The sequence below is a fragment of the Calidris pugnax genome, unplaced genomic scaffold, assembly GCF_001431845.1.
Source record: "Calidris pugnax isolate Ruff unplaced genomic scaffold, ASM143184v1 scaffold103, whole genome shotgun sequence".
Lineage (NCBI taxonomy): Eukaryota > Metazoa > Chordata > Aves > Charadriiformes > Scolopacidae > Calidris > Calidris pugnax.
In genome coordinates this window covers 19,534,865-19,554,484 of record NW_015090990.1, presented here as the reverse complement: position 1 = coordinate 19,554,484, position 19,620 = coordinate 19,534,865, and the positions used below count along the sequence as shown (strand labels likewise).

Below are 19,620 nucleotides of genomic sequence, written 5' to 3'. Positions count from 1 at the left end.
CAAAATCTAACTTACTCACAGAATCCTCCCTGAAGCAGCAAATGTTAGGCTGTGTAGCATTTATTAAATTATTTGCCTGGGGGTTTGGAGGCATTGTGGTTTGCTTTTGCCTTTATTTACAGGTTGCAGTGCCTTAGTTTAAAATCGTTAAGAAGTTATACCTGTTTGCTTGAATAAAATAATGTTTTCAATTGTTTACAGGCTCGGAAACTTCTTCGGGAACTTAAGCATCAGAAGCGTTGTAATGAGGCTGCCACAATAATTGCTGCTTATTGGCATGGTACCCAGGTAAGAAAATGGCAGCATATGGTGCACATAATTGTCTCTACATAGAATGAAGGCCCTTCAGGATAAAGTTATCTGGGAATACGTTCAGTGGCTTAAACTACCGATTTTTATGTTTCTCTTTGCTGCTAACACATTTTAGCTGGTGCAGTCTGGGACTCTGGGACACGCTTTAATATTTGCTGTTTGTAGTGAATGGTTTCTTTCTTCCTTTCCTGCACCATTGGGAACTTGCAGTAACATTTTCTTTCCTAAGCTTTTCTATATCCCATTTTCAAATGCATCACAGGCGCGAAGGGAACTGAGACGACTGAAGGAGGAGGCTAGAAATAAACATGCTATTGCTGTTATTTGGGCTTACTGGCTTGGATATAAGGTACTTCATGCACATGTCACACGCCTCTCTCTTCATTACCCAAAAATATCAACATTTAATCAGTAGTAAATAGTGAGAATTCATGACTAATACAATTGACTTTAAAATAATAGAGCATGATCATTGATTCCTTCCATTTCCATTCATGCCACATTTAATAAACTTGACAACATTCTCTGTGTCAGTTTTTTGTAGAATAGGAAATTTCTTTGCATGGCAGCCAAGTAGTGATTTGCACTAACAAGCCATTAGACTAGATTAAAAATGACTAGACTGCGGTATTCTCAAATTAGGAAATGCATTTAACTACATGTAAATATACAAAGCATGGTTTGCGGGGGGAGGAGAAGGTTGGGTTTTTTTTGGTGTGGTTTCCCCCTCCCCTAACAAGTGCTTTCAGTGACACTGTATTAGTGATCCAGTTGAGATTTTCACCAGGCTGTATATTCTGTACCCTGAACAGTCTTAATTTTCAAGTTCAAACCAATGCTATTAAGTTTTACTAAATTTTGGATTTAATTGGTTTAATTGATTCTCTAGCTGTGACTTGAACCAGTTAAGAAAATTTCAGTAAGTACAAGTAACGCATGGTTTTATGACCTGATCTTTTAGCAGAAAATGATGTTAGTTTGCAATTCTAAACTTACAGCCCTAGAAAAATCTCAGGAATTCCAGCATCAGCTGTTTGTTTTCAGAAGCAAAGTCCCACTGAAAGATTCTTGCTAATCCCCAGCCTGCAGTTGTGGGTTATGTGAACATTTGAAATGCTGTTCACTAAAGGCCAAAAATTTATTGGTTTCAATTAAAAAAAATTGTAACTCAGTTGAAAACTGCATTCAGTAAGTACATTAAGTTTAAAACATCTTTCAGTTATTATTTAGTTTGGAGAGGGGTGGGGGTTGTTGTCAGAACACCTTGCCAACCAGATGGAGAAATTTGCTTAAATTACATCTGGAGTATAATGCTGACTTTGACCTTTGCTGTTTTGATATAAATCTATTAGATTTCTAATGCAATGGCAGCCCTGGGAATCCAAAAAAAACATGTACAGAATTTCCTTCATTCTTGAGAGACTTTTCATCTTTTCAGTTCTAGCTTGATATTTAGGTAGCTATGTAATTTGACAGACACACTGTTTCCTCTACATCTAAGTGCAATACATTGATAATTTATTTTATTTTTAACCAGAGTTCCTTTCACACCCAAAATTGCTCAGTACTGCAGAAGTGACAATTTACTTTCCTAGGATTAAGGTGTTCTTTAGAATTAAAAAGGACACATCCAGAAAGCGATGCAATAGAGTTAGCTGTGTTAGAGCTCCTCATTTATATACTTAGTAGATTTGGAGAATTTTTAAAATGTTTTAGTAGTTATCTTTCTCAATTGGCTCACAGGAATTTCTTGACAAATTGCCTTCTTATTCCTTAAATATAATGATATATATAACTTCAAAGATAATAATCTAAATTGAATTAAGATTAGGAAAAGAATTACAGTATTTGATAAAAGATAAAACTTGTTATTGGTGTGATATTTTGTCTTTTCCCAGGGGAATATTTAAAAAAAAAGTTTCTGAAAGTTATAGATCTGAAGTACTCAGTTTCCTTCCTTTTCACAAGATAGACAAATACTGTTTTTACAGTACTGTACAGCAGGAGCTTTTGTGCCCAGCAGATGAGTGAAAACATATTCTCTGTGATACCCTAGATCTAATGCAAATTAATCTTTCTAGCTACATCAGAAAAGCGTAACTGGCACAGCCTGAAACTGCTGTTGCCCAAGTCTGTTTGACAGCATATAACTTGACAACTGCAGACGTATCTCTAGAGCTGCTGGTCCTACAATACTGGAACTTTTTGGTTTTGCTTGACTTTTATCATCAGACAACTGGTATCTCTGAAAATGCGAGATTCTTTTAAGTTGCCTACACACACTTTTGCATTTAGAATACTCTGCAAATTGCTTTCCTAAAATGGGAGTGGTTGATGAAATGTAGGTAGGTGCCTATATCTTTGTACATGAGGAAGGTGCTAGGTTTGGGGGGTTGACCCCCTCATCCCATGAAGACAGACATAATTTACCAGGCTGAAGAATTATTTTTTTTAAGTACATATAGAACAGAATTAAAAATACCCTCCAGAATAAAAGCTGTCTATACAGTGCAAGTAATTCAACCTGGTGAACATAGTTTCAGAGTTGATTCTGTTCTGCCCAGGTACTTGCCAGTGGAAGAAGTGGCTAGATAATGAGATTTTAGTAAGTCCTGATTTTCATATGCATCTTTTTGCTGAAGCAATTGCAGGCAAAGTTCTCCATTAGAGTCAAGTTATAAGACTGACTTACCACTGATTGCGAGGTGTGCGCAGAAGAGAAGATGGAAACACTGATAGCGAATAATGGGGCTGACAAAATTCTTATCTGTGCATGCCACTTAAGCAGCGAGGGAGTTTTGAATTCTTATCTGTGCATGCCACTTAAGCAGCAAGGGGGGCTTTTTTTTTTTTGACCTCCTGTGTGGCTCCACACCAATTCACACAGACATGCTGGGTTTTAAAGGTTAAACGCTGTTCTTTCATCTTTCTGTATCTTGATTGTAAGTTGGCTGTTCTGTTTGGGAGAAGCCTTTTTCCTGGTGGTTGTGCTGTCTGCATCGGGCTGTCTCTTTTGTTCACTATCTAAACCTTTTAGGCTCGAAGGGAGTTGAAACGCTTGAAGGAGGAGGCTAGGCGTAAGCATGCTGTTGCAGTCATTTGGGCTTACTGGCTTGGACTGAAGGTACTTTCTCAAACACTCCCATCTGTCAACGTGAACTCAATAAAGCGTGGCATCTTACTAACAATAACGAAGCAGTTGTGTGGGCTCACTAGTAGGGATGATTTTTTACACAGAATTGCATTGCTTAATTTTGTTGTGGACTTTCATGACTCGTAAAAGACTGAAAATGCCTCATTTGGAGCAACATTTAGGCACCAGGTGTTTTTGGCCATATCAGGACTTTCAGTTTTCAAGTGAAAGACAAATGTCAGGTTGAAGGGGCCCTATTATGGTTGTTGACATAAAAACCTGACCTACGTTGGCAAAGATCCTATCCAGATTACAAGCATGTATTTTCTTATTGTGACCTCTGCTTGTTTGAATGGGAAGTAGGGTGGAGCTGCTTGACTCTCACTGCTGCTCAGGTTAGACCCATGACCCCCGTGCCGAGGGCATGATGTAAAACTAATAATAATGTCCTGTCACTTCCATCAAGCCTTTTTAGGGCATGCCATTGCATTCAGTTACCTATGGCTTATGGCAGCCATGAATTCCCAGAAAAATTGCGACGTACAAGAATCTTTTTTGGTTTTGTTCCTTGCTTTCAAGGACTGGTTGGCAAAAGAAAACACATTTGTAATCTGGAAAAATATAGTTCTGCTCTGTAAATTGACTGTGAAAATGGCATCTTGAGATTTTTCAGGTCTGTTCCCAAATGATATACATAATACAGTTTTCAAACGTAGTTTTACAGGTGCAATCCTGAAGAACTATGAAATTCTAAATCAGTTTTGTTTGGCTGGGTGTCACTATTGCTAATAGGGATATTGTAGACTACAGAAGTATAAAAAGCAACAGTTTACTTGATAATGCAGGCTGAAGTCCAGCTTTCATATTCTCATACTTACTCTGTCAATGATGAAATGGGAAAAATAGCAACAAAAAATAATTACATGTAATATATGCATATTATGTATATAAAAAAATCCATTACAATACATGCGTGGAAACCAGAGCTGGAAATACAAAGGAGCCATTTTAAGAAGTCATTTTGCAGATCAGAATCACACTTGCTATTCTACTGCCAAAGTGGGTCTGTTTTTATGATTTTAAAACAAGAATATGTCCCTCCTGAGAACTCAGAGGCTGTTTTATATAAAACAACGGCATTTAAATGAAAACTGATGAATCCAAAATCTTTAAGGCCCATTATAGCAGGAATATGTTTCTGCCTGTCTGTGGTGTGATTTTTCGATGTATTTTCTAAATAGTGTAAGCATCAATTTTGTCTCGCCTGAAACACACAGATTTTTCTGAATGAAGAACATAGTCTGTAGTTCCAAAACACCACTGTTACCACAGGCAATTCTCATTTGTCTGATGGGAAAATATTTTTACCCATGACATATGGAGGCGAAGATTTAAAGTTGATACAAGTGATCAAGATTAAACAATTAATTTGAGTCTTTTTTTTTTTTTTTGATTGTATGATAAGTGGATTTTAATAGCATTTGTGGTACTTTCCAGATTTAGGCTTTTCTGGAATGGCTTGCATTTCTCAGTGCTTGCTTTGCAGCTTCCCTGCAGCGCCAATAGGATGTGTGGGTGTATATTAGTCCCTTTGTTCCAAATTAATTTGCACACCTTGCAGCTCACAAAGAATAATATAAAGTAACATCATGAAAGAGAGTCTAGAAAACATGGTGAGATTTGGGATGATTGTGGTTGGAGTGGCTTTAAGTGTGTTAATTTCCACCCCTGAATAATAAATAAAGGATGTACATTAATTATAGAGCACTAAACCTTACAGAAAATCAGTGAATAAGAAGTCTACTAATTTTTCTTATAAAGTGAGGAAGAAAAAATTATGTTCTGGATTTGCATAGAATGAAGACACCTGAACGCTCTCAGTTTTGTTGATGCATCTTAATGTGTAATTAAGCAAAACCCATTTATCTGTGGGGTTTTTTTAATCCCAGAATGGTGACAGATGCTTGCTTTCAAAATGCTTGTTTATCTTAAAATGCATGACACTCAGTATGGGGCAGAAGGTGGGCCAGGGTAAGCCAAGCAAATCTTTTGTTGTAAGTTGATGTGGGTTTTTCCTCTATGGGTTTCCCTTTATTTTCTGGTTACAGTGAAGTCAGCAACACATAGAAAGTTAGCTAAAACCACTAAATTTGCTCTGGGGAAAATTATGCAAAGCCATGATATTTTCCGTGGTTTTGCTCTTAACTTTTAACAGGTGTGTTGCAGGCTGTGCCAAAGTTTTAAAAATAAAAATAAAAATTTGGGGATGTTTCAGCTAACTTGATGTGAGCGTGGGCTTCACATGAAACTGCAAACCAGTTGTGCTCTCACTCAGATTGGGTTTTCTGAGGGCAAAAATGTAGATACTATGCTAATTAGCACTGTAGAAATACCAAGGGTAAAACAAGTACTCTGAAACTTGCATTTACTAATTTTTTTATATGTGCTTGTATCACCTGCAAAAGTGGTTGTCAATGATAACTTTTTTTGATTAATTTCTTTTAAAAAAATTTTAGGAGCAAATATCAAGGTTACTATCACTAGGCAACCTTTGTGTTGGTTCCTGCTCTTATCAAGCACCAAAACCTTATTTTCCTTCTGGAATGAAGACTGCTTGTATGAAAAGATTTGTATGCAAAGTTTTTTCATGCATAAGTCTGCTCTGAAAAAAAAGTAGCCCTTTTTGTTATAGAAAACTCTGTTTATTAAAAATCTGACAAGGAGAAAAATCAGAAACAGTTCTTTAGTTAACTATATAATTAACGTCAGTTTAGTGTCACTTTTTTAATCCAACTTTATGCAAAAGCCTATGAAAATAGATTCATGCTCTGAATTCAACAATATTTGAATAACTTACCTTTTCAGAGGAAAGTACTTCAAATTATCTGTTAAATTTGCAAATGGCTGTACTTGGGTCATCCAAGGTAACTTTCTGACTTCTTGGTCCACGTTTTGGTTCATATATTTTTGTACCCAGTTAGTGTTCCTATTTCAGGGAACACTTTGCATGTTTGTATGGTTTTTTTAATATTTTCTGCCATAGAGCTTTATAAAAAAAAGTACTTGTGCAAACAAATTAATTCTTTGTATTCACTTTGAGGGTTTGTTTAACTTTTCAGGTCCGTAGAGAGTACAGGAAATTCTTCAGAGCCAATGCTGGAAGAAAAATATATGAATTTACCCTTCAGAGACTTGTATGTATATATCTGTACAAAACACATGTACTTTTTCTGTGTTTAAAATGTTTGCTTTATAGCAAAAGTTACAGCTGTATTATGACCTTGATTGTCTTTGTAAGGAAATGTCCAAGCTAAGCAAACAGAAAATGGACAACTTAAGTATTCTGATGTTGCAAAGAAAGGATAGTGACAGTGTTTTGAAGGTGTGGGAGTGATACTAACTAAGCAGTTGCCACACTTGTATAACATACAAATCTGCATTTCTCAATATACCTGGCTTTTCAAATCCATGTTCAGGTTTATGAAATCTGAGAGTTGCAGGTTGGTAACTGATTTTAATCACAGAGCATCTGCTTTTCCTTGCTTATTTCGATAACTCTGGTATTTGAACGTTAATAAAACATCTTGCTTCAATTTTGTCACAGATGCAAAAATACTTCCTGGAAATGAAGAATAAGATGCCTTCTTTATCACCAATAGATAAAAACTGGCCAGCGAGACCTTACCTTTTCTTGGATTCAACTCACAAGGAGCTAAAGAGGATTTTCCATTTGTGGAGGGTAGGACACAATCTGGTCCAGTCTGTACAGAACTTCATCACACAATTTTCAGTAGTTTTGTGTTGTTCATAAAGAGCCTATTTTTAGGATGTATTTCTTCCTGTTCCAGACAGGATATTTTATTTTTTTGGAAGAAGTGTGTCTTTTGATCATTGTTTTTGGCCTGCAAGGGGTATAACTATCCTGCCTTCTCCCTTCTGGGGCTAGGAGAGAGGATTGCTTCTTGCCTCAGTTTTTAACTTCATAGTGAAGCGGTGTGCTTGTTTCCTGTTAATTAGTGGCTTATGCCTGTGTCCGTGGCCTGGACTGAGACTAGCTCTTAGCCCAACATTGGCAGCATTGGGTGGAATTTTTTACTTGTAAACTGTGGTTAGCTGAAATTTGGTTTGGATCTTTGTATGGAGAGAGTGGCGAGAATCTAAGTGCTGATGAGATGCTTTACTAATCTTGTGAGCTATGGTTTCTGTGAATTGTCAAGAAACATTTGTTCTTTCAGCAAAATTCATCCTCTCAGCTATGTTTTGTTCTTTCTGTCTCTTTACATAAACTTCCACAATCGTGGAATTATGTATGTTTCTGGGAACCTTTTTAGCACAGTCTCCCGGTGACTGGTATCTGATAGATTAAGCTTGTGTTCAAGTGCAGCATGCTTAAATGATGTGTTTTAGAGATTGTTTTTGGTGTAATTCCAAAATATCTAGAATGAGCGAGGAGAAAAACACCTCTGCTGTTTGTTACTGTGCTACAGCAGCATGTAGGATGGAGCTGAGTCACTTCAGAAGTATACAAAGAATGTGCATCTTGAGCAATAAGCAAACAATCCGCGGTCAAATCAGATTTGGAAGGATAATTTTCTGGTTTGTTTAATGTATCATGTTTTGTAGTGTAAAAAGTACAGAGACCAGTTCACAGATCAGCAGAAGCTTATATATGAAGAAAAACTGGAAGCAAGTGAACTTTTCAAGGACAAGAAGGCTTTATATCCAGCCAGGTAATGACTTACCCTGCTGCTTTTAGTGTACAATAAATTCAATATCCTTACATAGATTTAGGAAACTAAGTAAGATTTTGCATTTTACTTTAAGCAGGAAAATGCCTTTTCCTTGTTTGACAGTGTCCCTCCATCATTTTACTTTACGGTCCTGGAAATTGATCTCAATTTGCTTCTGACTTGGACATTGTTGCCGTCCACTAATCCTGTGATACTGAGCACTGTCCAGAAGCCAGGACGTTTTGTTGTTCTAACCCCCCGTGACCCGTTCACATTGTAAAAGTTTGGAGAACTTCTAGAAGAGAGTAACTCTCACCCTTTCCCCTAGTTTCCATCACGGTGGTTCCTGCAACCAGTAAATGCAGAACTGAAAGGCTGTAAGTGACAATGTCACTCCCAGATGAGGTGTGCTCTCCTATTTTCAAATTTAGTACATTCAGCATAATGCTCTAATGTGAAGAGTCGGTAATTTAAGAGTTAGATACATCGGTATATATCTTTTTGAAAGGATACTTAAAATAAAAAACGCTTAAAAGCTAATTTCCATTTTAGAACTGGGCTTTTTTTAATAATTGGAGACTTTTAAAACATGAATTCTCTGCATGTAAATTTTTTGGTTTCTCAGATGATTAAGTTCTTAAAAACTGGTAAATACTTGTCATTGCTATCTACAGAGCTAGCATTACTTAAGACAGTGCAGTAATATCTGATTTTACTTAAGGAATGCAATTTTTTTTTTTGCATGCAATAAAACTGACAAAACAGAGATCTGATGTCCTTGAAAGGAATTGAATTGAACTTTTAAAGTGTTTATGAACTTAGAAATTGTGTTTTTCTTGAAACAAAGGTCTTGTCCATCCCAGGAGAGTTTTCTTTTAGAAGCCATAGTTGGAGTTGAGCAGGATCACTGTAAAGCGAGAAGGAAGGGTCAGTAAAGGGAAGAACAGGAATCTGCAAGAGTTGACGAGGGCAGTTCCATGCATGGACAAGCTCTGCTTGGTTGTTTGTGTGTTTTATTGGTTTTGTTTTGTTTCTTTTTTTAGTGACACATTTCCTTTTTTCTTGTAATGGGCTCGGTATGTTTCTCTTTCTTCCCTTTAGTAGATCTCTTATTTAATGGCTTTTTATGTTAGCCTGTGCTTTGTTCCTTACTTGCTTCAGGATGTCTTTTTATACTGCTGGGAAAAGAGAAAACTGCTGCCTTTGGACTTTTCTAGGAGCAAGCAGGTTTTTTTGCTTTGAGTCAGTGTGCATCTGATCAGCATAGCACTCCGTGGGAAGGAAGGAATTTTATTCATATCCCTGGTTTGGTTCTTTTTACACCAAGACTGAACAATGAAATATTATACAGCAAAATATATATCTGATTTTCTTTTTTCCAAGAGATTCTTATATGATATATGTGATAGAAGGTAATTGTTGACTCATTTTAGTTTTAGCTTGTAAGTCGTCATCATTTGAATAGGGACAAAGTCCACAGGGAATCTGCTGTTTTGGTGACTATGGTTTCATAAAGCTAATTAATAAAAACAAAAAAATCCCAAAGCTCCAGCCTGGTAGAAAGTTAGAATGCTTTCCCCACCCTGCACGCATTTAGAAACATTTCCGTCTCTTTTTGCCTTGTATTCAGAGCTGATTGGCTTCTGTTGGATCTTTTTCATTGGCCTGAGGGTGGAGGAAATTATTGTATAAAGTTTCTGATTAGTTAGTATGATAATAATTCATAGGATGTGGCTAATTTTCAGTGTGTAATGTAATTATTTAAGAACAGAGAGGGTCTTCTTGTGAGTACTGAAATACCAGTACCCTTCCTTTTCTCTCCCATCTCCCTGTGTGATAGAGATGCAGTTACAAAGGTAGTGCTGTTCCACATAATATATTGGTTCCTCCTGGGCTCTAGTCTTGGCAAAGCTTTGCATTTAGTGCTTTGATTGTAATTTAATCGAAGTGATTAGTTAATAGACTTCCAAACAAAGCAAGTAGCAACTGTATTCATCAATTCTCAACTGATAGTGAAGCTCTTACTGTGTAACCCTGAGGTGGATAAAGAGGGGGTGATTTGCAAGCACAACAAGTCTTGATGAAGAGCTGGTACACATTTAACAAACAACAGCAGATCTTAAAGGCAGGTTCTTGTCTGTCAGTCTGAAATACTGAGGAGCAGAGTCCTACTGAAGTTTTATTTCCTCTGCTTTCAGAGAGGCTGCTATTGGGAGATTTTAAGTCAAAATTCATTGCATATGCAAGGATGTACTTATGTCTGATAACCATAGCAATTTGACCCATTTAATTGGAAAATGTTTCCAGAACAAGGAAAAAAAAAATCCTATTACTGTTTTTGGTGATAAATTTCTTTATTCACCATCACTGTGCTGTTAATGTGTACAAGATTCTATGTCTAGTACACATACCATTCTTACCTGTCCTGCTCCTTTCTTCTTTCCCCTCAGATAATGTGCTGTGAGATATATCCTACTCTGTTGCAATTCCCAAGTTATTTTGAGCTGATGTAGTGTGCACGTATGGCACGGATTGATGCCAACACCACCGCGCTGGGTGAATGGTGGTATCAACCTGAAGAGTCAGTGGCAGAGCTTGGGGGGCTGCAATTTTCAGCTTCTGAGAGGAAGGAGGACAATTCCATCATTGTGACTTTCCCTGGCAGATAGTATATCAAATCTTAAGGAACTTTCTGGGAGTGCAGAGTCATTGAATGTGGTACTTGGTGCACCTCCTGGCTCCATGAAGCCTGAAGCAGAATGTGATGGTTTCAGGAGGTTTACTTCTTTGCTGCAATTTGTATTTAACTCGTGTTTCTCTTGTCTTTTTGTTGAGCAGTGTTGGGCAGCCATTCCAAGGGGCGTACTTGGAAATCAGCAAGAACCCCAAGTATAAAAAACTTAAGGATGCTGTGGATGAAAAGATCATTATTGCAGAAGTTGTGAATAAGATCAATAGAGCTAATGGGAAGGTAATAAAATGGCATTGCTTTATCCAGAAGGGTAGATCATTTTTGTTATAAATGAATGGAGAGGGAGACTTTGTTTCTGTCAGCTAATAGTCTGAGGGTTTTAAAAATGTCTGTTTTTTTTCAAGGACAAGACTGGAAATGTTTGATTTATGTAAACTGGTGATTTTAAGCACCCATTTTAAATTTACATAAAGATTACTAAAATTTCATTTCTGTTTGTAGTTTTCAGTGACTTTTTCAAGCAAAAATGCCATTTCATTAACTGGTAACAGGATGTATTGATTCAAAACTAAATGTAGTCTCTGTACCAAATGTAGATCTTCTATTTGCGAATTGAAGAAAATAAATACTTAAAGAATATTGTTCTTGTTCAATATTTAGCAAACATAACCTTTCAAGGTTCACACTGTCATTCAAACTCCTGATTACCACATTTTATTATGTTTCAAAATTGTGAGTGGCATACTCTGCTAGCTTTGCCTATCTTCTAATTGATATCCAAAGCTTTTTGGAATTAAGAGACAAGTTTCTTGTATCATTTGAATAAGGCTGTTAAATATATTGTGTACTTTTTAAATCTGCCAACACAGAACTTGTTTTGCATTTAAATTATGCTTATTAAAACAGGAAGTAATATCCTCCCTTAGTAAATGTAATTGTTTTCACCATATCTGTCGAGATATTAGAAGTAGTAGATCTGAACTTCTCAGATGTAGATGTCATTTGTGCATTTGTAGGAGTGAAATTAGGTTGCCTGTTGTTGATGCCAAGTTAATTTTCTGGTTTAGAAGAAACTAATTAAATGAAGACAATATCTTTCCTGTACTTGCATAGCCTACAGCTCTCAAGATTTTTTAAAAAAATTAATAATGAGCTATGGTTCTATGTGCTTAAGACATCCACTTTTTAATAATAATAGTTAATATTTTATTATTTAAATTTTTACAGGAGAAAAAGCTGTATGTAGATTAAGTTCTCATTTCTCTTTCTTACTATTTTCTAAAAGGAATTTAAGAACACACATTCATACTGTAAAAATATTTGTCATTTGAAAATATGAACGTGTACCATCCTAAAGAATAATTCCAATAGATAAGGGGAGGAGAACATAGTATTGAAAATATCTACATGATTTGTGTTGTTCTGTGACACAGTTTTGGTGAATAACAGCAAATAGTGAACCATAGTCCTGAATTAGCTGTCACTGAAAAGTACGTTGGTTTTCTTGAGACTGACAGACCATGAGAAATGAGGTTATCCTCATTTCCTCAGTTTCTGAGTTTCAGTTGCTGGATTTTATAACTGTAAGCTAGTAATTAAAGGAACTGCTTATATCTAATAATACGAGCCAAAATGAGCTAAGCTTCTCAATCTATAATTAGACTCATAAATGAATTTGACCTGATTTCGACTGATCTGCAGCTTTTACTGAACATCAAATGTTCATGTTTACTAATGTGGGCCAGGCTTATTAACTCTATGAACTGCTTGTAGTCTTTGTAGGTGCTCAATAAAGACCAGTTCTCTCTTTGCATAGATAATGGTTTGCATTTTTCTATTTTCATAGGCTACATCCAGGATTTTCTTATTAACCAAAAATAACGTTCTTCTTGCGGATCAAAAATCTGGGAATATCAAGTCAGAGGTTCCACTAGGAGATGTTACCAAAGTATCCATGAGCTCCCAAAATGATGGCTTCTTTGCAGTGCACCTCAAGGAGGTTGGTAACACAATATGACTGTTTTACATGCAGTGAAATAAAAATTGTAATTATCTTGTAGCGTTAAATCCTAGTGGTTCGCCTGTAGGATTAGAAGTTTATTGAACTTTGCCACGTCTGCAAAAAGTTTGATTTAAAAGTACTGAAGACAAGTGAGAGCAGTTACTACATTATGAACTATCATTTACTTGTAAAAATCAGACTTCACGTTTCACTGTAACCTCTTTCGTATAAATCTTCCTGACACACTGGCAGAATATTTCTCTCTTCTTTATGGGATGCTAAGAAATCTATGTTATGGCACAGCTAATTTCGTTACTCAGTGCTAAAGAACTTAGTTCAGTGCTGTATGTGCTTTGCTGCAGTCAGCGTTGCTCTGCTAAAATCGTTAAGCTGGCATTTGTATTCTAGCTTAAATGGATTTGAGAAACATCATATACAGTGTCTTTTCGTACTGACCACCCTCGTCCTAATACTGGGGCTGGTAACAGGGTTCTGTTCCTTTCTGAAAATATTGTGAGCTTCCTGTGGTGTAGCCAGAAGAGGGATACAGAAACACTATAGTTTCGCAGGACAAATGAAGGTGACCCTCCTTTAGGGTCAGAAGGGCGTTTAACTTTCTAAACAGGTTTGCAGTTTATTTGAGAGTTAATTGCATTTTGATCCTATACACTGCACTGCACCCCTATTTAATTTACAAGACACAAGACTGTTTCATTGCACTGGGAAGAGAAGACTCCTTGTAAAATCTCCTGCCTGGCTGGCATTTAATATTTTTTCATATTCTAGGTTTTGGTGATCCTAACTACTTTTCTTTCTGTTTCAGGGTTCGGGAGCAGCTGGTAAAGGAGATTTCCTGCTCAGCAGCGATCACCTTATTGAAATGGCCACTAAACTTTACCGCACCACTCTCAGCCAAACCAAACAGAAGCTCAACATCGAAATATCTGATGAGTATGTTTCTTGTTTGCTTAAAAGTGCATTTCCTTCAATGCAATGTGCTAAAAAGTCAAGTATCTAATGTTAGAAAAACAAAACACTGTTGTGTAACTAATACTTCTTTTCTCTTGCCAGAATACTTGTAAATAAGGATCCAATTTTCAATGTGTACTCATTCCTAGTATTCATTTTGGCTCTTACTTTCTTGAAAATCATTAGAGAAAAAGTACTTTTCTTATAGCTTCAACTAAGGCTACGAAGCAGAATGGTTGCTGTAGAAATTATTAAGAGATAACTTGAGAGAATAATTTTGTGTGTGACTGAAAAGTTCACATATTCTTATGAGGTGTAAGTCAATTGGTCAGAGTGGACACCAAGTGCGAAGTTCCAGTGAAAACAACCAAAGTAGAATGAAAAGCTCCTCCCCAAATACACATAATGATGGTGCTTGTAATGTATATACAGTTCTACCTTCTTTTTTGTGAAGATGAAAAACGTTTTCCTAAAATTCCTGCTGATAGTTTTTGAACCACCTGTTGTTGTTTTGGGATTTTTGGTTGTTAAAAAGCTTTGTTTGACAAAAGCTTGCATCTCAAATTATTATTTCTTTCTGCCTGGTGCCTTTGGCCTTAAGTTAGGACTGCATTTGCAGTGTTTATAGCTATGGAATAAAAATGTTTGTGTGTGTGTGTGAACTCCTAAAGCCTGCTGAGTAAGAGTCTCTCACTCAGTCCACCATTGTTATGCACTCAGTTTGTTGTGTGAAGCAGTGTTAATTTGGTGGGTTTATTCATTCTGAATAAAGAAGAAAATTTGGAACACTTTAACAATAGTGAAATAAAATTTCTGTAGGCAAAAACTGAGCCTTTTATCTGGCTGCACAGCACTGCTTGTATTGTAGTCATGATGGTGAGTACAGTTTGTATCTGTTCAGATTTGAGAGTTTATTTAAAAGCTAATTTTACTCTTTCCTTGAAAATGATACCTGCCATTTTCCTTTGTTCTGTTACCAGATGTGATTTAATTTGCTCAAGGGTGTGCGTTTTAGCCTCTAAAAGAGTGTGGCTGCCCCCAGTCAGATTCTAATTTAATGATGGCTACAAAGGAATAAACTACTAAAACAAAGTTTAAGATGCATTGCACTGGTCTGGACTGCCTGCCTTAGGTCTGGAAAACAGTCTGCTTTGTGAGAGTCTTGCATTGGGATGTGGTTTTGTTTCTTGTCTCGCAGATTAAAAACATTCAAGTGTGTATTGCTATTGGGTTTATCCAGACTAAATAATTTTAAGTTGTTTGGTTCTTTTTTAGCAGTTCCATCTCTGTTGATGGTGAAGCAGTACTCTCTTCTCCCTGCTGGAGTTTAGATATAAGCACAACCAGGAATTGAGGAGAAAATGTGGCCTTGATTTGATTATTGTACACTTATTTTTGGGGAAGAGAGCTTTTATATAAGTAAAAATGCTGCTCATCCAGGAGAAGTCTAGTAAGAGACATACTGCTTATATATGTAATAAGGGAACAATGGGCCTAGGAAAATGCAGCCTTGGTGACAAGAGATGATGACTGTAAGACCTACTTGTGTTTTTCGGATGCCTGCACGGCTGGGAGCGCTGAAGAAGTTAATCTCTGAGCGTTTGGGCTATGCAGCAGGAAAGCAGGACTAAAGGGCAGCTCGGCGCAGGAGAGGCCACTTCCTCCCCTGAGCTCTGCCGTCAGCTTGATTTGTGGTTTCCGGCTGGAGAACAAATTCTTTGAAGTTTTTGGCCTCTGCTGGAGGACTTTTTAAGGATGCTAAAAGGGAAAATCTGCTGTATTACAAAGGACGTTTTAGGTCAGCAACCGCTGCCTGCGAGCCAAAAGGCAGCGCTGCCCTGTTTATTGCTTTTTATCTTGCTGTCCAGATCAGTGAGAAGTTTGAGACTCCACAGGAGCCTGTTGGTTTGGTTGGGGTTTTTTTTAATTATTATTTTGTTTTAAAGCAATTATCCACATTCAATAAAATTTCTCTTCTAGTAGAAAGCAAAGAGTCAAATCCAGATCAATTTATCCTGGACTGTAGAAAACATCTAATTTTGGAGATCACTGGGCAGGAAGTGAATTTTCCCAATTGCTGAGCAGGGGGCTGTAAAGGCTAACTAAGGATTAGAAACATGAGAGCTGCTAAAATACCAGCTATACTAAATTAAACGTAAACCAGAAGAAAAGCACTCCCAATGATGCTATAGAACTACTTAGCTTCCTTCCACGAAAACAGAAAAGTCCCTTTGGATGATGGTAAAGTACTTGGAAATAGTCTTTGCTGCATTTCTGGTACATTAGAAATTCTGTTTTAAACTGCCTTCTTGCAAAAGGAATAGCAAACTAACCATTGGAAAAGGTCTACAGTTACAGACAAAAGGCAATAATTAAGAGATACTACCTGAAGGAGACTCAAGCTATACCATAACCTACTGCTTTTTTAAATTCCCCAACTCTTATTATTAATACAGACCTTAAAGTGACATCTTTTGGAGAGATGCTCTGAAACGACAGGAAAGGACTTTTGCTCACCACAGGTTTTTTTCCCAAATTTAACTAAAATGTATATTATTCCCTCTCCTAGGTTTCTGGTCCAGTTCAGACAAGACAAAGTGTGCGTGAAGTTCATACAAGGCAGCCAGAAAAATGGCAACATCCCTACTTGCAAGCGAAAAAACAATCGGCTTCTTGAAGTGGCTGTCCCTTAACTGCAGCTGGTGACTCTACCTTTCACGGACTTGTTTCTTTGTAATAGTGCAATTTCAGTTGTTTGGTTTTGCTATTTTTATCCCTTTCTGGAGCTGTTGATGGCTAATAGCTTTAGAAACCCTTGGCAAAACATTTGATCAATCAACTTTTTAATCTTGTTGTTCATGCCGGCGTTTTAACCCCTCAAAATGCAGATTTTCACCCGGTGAGGCCATTTTTACCAGCTGGCACGTATCTGTCATACACAAATCATTCTCTTTGTTTAGGGGGTCATATTTTAGTGCAGCATACCGTAAACCCACATATTAATGATAAATCACTCATATTCCTTAGTCTAGAAATCCGCTTAAGAGGAACTATACATGGCCTTGATGCTTGATGACCACTTGTGCCCAGTGTCTTTTCATAGCGACCTGTTCTGGTGTTCTGACAGGCTCCTTGCTTTCCAGTGCTCGGGGAGACCAGCAGAATGGAGACTGACACACTAACTCCTGTAGGTAACACTAGGACCCATCTTGTAGTCAATACAGCACAGGAACATCAAATTCTGCAAAACGGAAGGAATATATGATTATATAAGCAGCTATATGCATAATTTTATAGTAAAAAAAAAATGCAGAAATTTTGCAAGCGGGATTTTTAACAGTCAGATGTTTTTAATGAATTTATACAGTAGAAATCAGCAAAACTTAAAAGCTTGTTTCTTTCACAAAAGCTACACAGTTCAAGGCATATTTTCTGTTCTGCTTTTTTTCTTTTAAATTATCAGTTAATATTAGAGCCTGAAAAATGCAATAGTATTCATAACACAAGTAAATGCTAGATATTTAAACAGCTAGTTATCAAGCGAAAGGTTTGAGCCTTTCTTCTAGATATTGGCATGTACAATGTGCAATAAAACATACATGACATTTTGTGAAAAATTATTTATGATACATTTTTGTGTGCAAGAGAGAGGATTGGTGCAGCCTGCATAGACAATTTGTAGGAGTTAAAATAGATTTGTGTTGTTAATTTGCAGTTTTTTAGAGTGTACACTACAGTTGTCAATTTGGGAAGAATACTTAGAATTAAAAAATCCTTAATTTGGGGGTCTGTATATAAATTGGTATTAAGGTAATAAAACTGTTCTAATTCTGTGCTGTTTGGTACTCCTATGTTATAACCATATTTTTGTACTCCAAACTATTTTATATAACTCGTGTGCCTGATGTAAATGCGTGCACAGAAAATACAATCAAGAGCTGCATTATAAACTTTCAGTGTAACTGATTGCACTTAATCTTTTATAAGCCAGAAGCATTAGTTGAAAATCCTGAAGAGGAGAGATGCGTTTTTAGATACAGAAGTAACTACTCAAGTGAAGGGTTTGCTGGATGTGACTGTTTGATTTGTTCATGCAAGGGCAGTTGAGAAAGCATTGTGGTTTTGCAGGCTGATATAGGACAGATTAAGACCCTGGGTATCTGATGTGCGGTGCTGGAAGTCCAAGCATAAATAAAAGAAAGATAATAAAAGTTCAGAGTCTCGTTACTCTCCTGGTGGTGAAGTGATGTAGCGCTCGTGGCTGCGAAGGCTCCTCTGGGTAGTTCAACCTTAATGTTGGCTCTCTGCGTTGAAACTGTATTTGCTGCAATAGATGTTCTAGTGCCAATCGTGGCCTCTTATCAGTCTGAAAAAAACAGCTGGCTTGGGTCATACCACAATTTTCTATGGGATTAAAGTAAATGATTTTGCTATGGTTTGGATGCAAAACAATTGTTTTAACTGGTTGCTTAATGTTGCTGTTAAAAAGTCCGCACACGTGACCTTGAAAGGTGGGAGTAATCAAAACGTGTTTTCCAAACTATGACCAAAAGTTGCCTCTTCCTTGTGATCTTTGTTTGAACCCTTCTTTTAATAGTCGAGTCAGATTAATAGTTTAGTAAAATATAAATCATTTTACATGTATTGTAATTAGAGATGCTTACAAAAGACATCCTAGTATTGATACTGGGATACTTCAAAGGAATTATTCCATTGCCTTAGGAAGATGGCACATAATAACATGGAATTTAAAACTCCTAAATCCTGTACTAGAATTGCTGCTTGGTGAAGATTGGAGCGTTTGTAAAACTGTTCAGTATCTTGAAAGCCTTACAGTAAGAACCACACAGGGCAAATTTTTAAAATGAATACAAAAGTAAGGAAAACAAACATTTGAAGTTTGATGTAATCCTGTAGTTGCTTGCAGGTAGGAAATGGGAGAGTTTAGATTAAGTGCATCTGGGTATTTGATCCATGAAATTAGGGTATTGCAGGGTAATATTAGGATATTTGATCAACCCCAGGCAGAACCAGTACACATCCCCTTTACTTTTTTTTCATCTTTGCAGCAAGTCATGGTAGCCATACCTCCAAAAGACTGGAAGAGGGGCAAATTCCTCACTTTGGTTTCTGTTATTTCATTTCTTTTTTTGGACCTTTACAATTTTTACCTTGCATATTAGCTGGTAGTGATAGTTACCATTCGCTTTGTGATAGTTACCATTCAACACTTAAATATTTCCTAATGTGCAGAGCAAGTTTTGCTGAACATGAGTAATGTAGATATGCTAGATGAGTCATGGTATCTTCATGTTTAGACTTAAGTATCTAGGATGTTGAAAATAAAAAAGCAAGGTCAGCTAGTTGTTTGGGTTTTTTTTCTTTTTCTTTTCCTCTGTCTTCTTGTATAGCCTTCTATCAAATGGAGCTACAAAGAGAAGACTGTTCCTGCTATGGTGCTAACCGTATGCATCCTTGTAAATTTGAATCTGTCACCTGAAAGCTGGGCAAGGATCATTAAAAACAAATGCAGTTTGTTGCATGATACTTTCCAGAATCAAATAAAATTCTGTTCCTGGACCTGTACTTTCTCTATATCTTTATCTTCCTTACTGCCATCAAATCTAAAAAGTATGGGTGATGGGATTTTAGGTTAAATATACACAACACTGGTGTGTGACTTGGAGGGAGAAGGAATTTTTATTTTGTATTTGATTCCTTAAGAAGCAGCATCGCTTCCTCAGTGATTCACAGTAACCTTTTTCAGTGCAATTCTACAGTG

The 19,620-nt window shown here is 36.8% G+C and overlaps 1 protein-coding gene across 12 annotated transcripts in view; it reads left to right on the top strand.

The window, feature by feature from the left end:
• The window catches only part of MYO1B (myosin IB), a 121,477-nt gene extending 102,059 nt beyond the window's left edge, over positions 1–19,418 (top strand). For 7 of the 12 annotated variants that reach the window (XM_014954556.1, XM_014954555.1, XM_014954554.1 and 4 more), the window contains 10 exons: positions 202–288; positions 575–661; positions 3,350–3,436; positions 6,565–6,639; positions 7,050–7,184; positions 8,069–8,175; positions 11,014–11,146; positions 12,714–12,866; positions 13,693–13,820; positions 16,408–19,418. In XM_014954556.1, coding sequence (XP_014810042.1) covers positions 202–288; positions 575–661; positions 3,350–3,436; positions 6,565–6,639; positions 7,050–7,184; positions 8,069–8,175; positions 11,014–11,146; positions 12,714–12,866; positions 13,693–13,820; positions 16,408–16,531 — 1,116 coding nt within the window. In that variant the 3' untranslated portion in view covers positions 16,532–19,418. The remainder of the gene's footprint in view (positions 1–201; positions 289–574; positions 662–3,349; positions 3,437–6,564; positions 6,640–7,049; positions 7,185–8,068; positions 8,176–11,013; positions 11,147–12,713; positions 12,867–13,692; positions 13,821–16,407) is intronic. The other 5 variants (XM_014954560.1, XM_014954562.1, XM_014954563.1 and 2 more) reach the window with 3 other exon arrangements.
• The last annotated feature ends 202 nt before the right edge of the window (positions 19,419–19,620 follow it).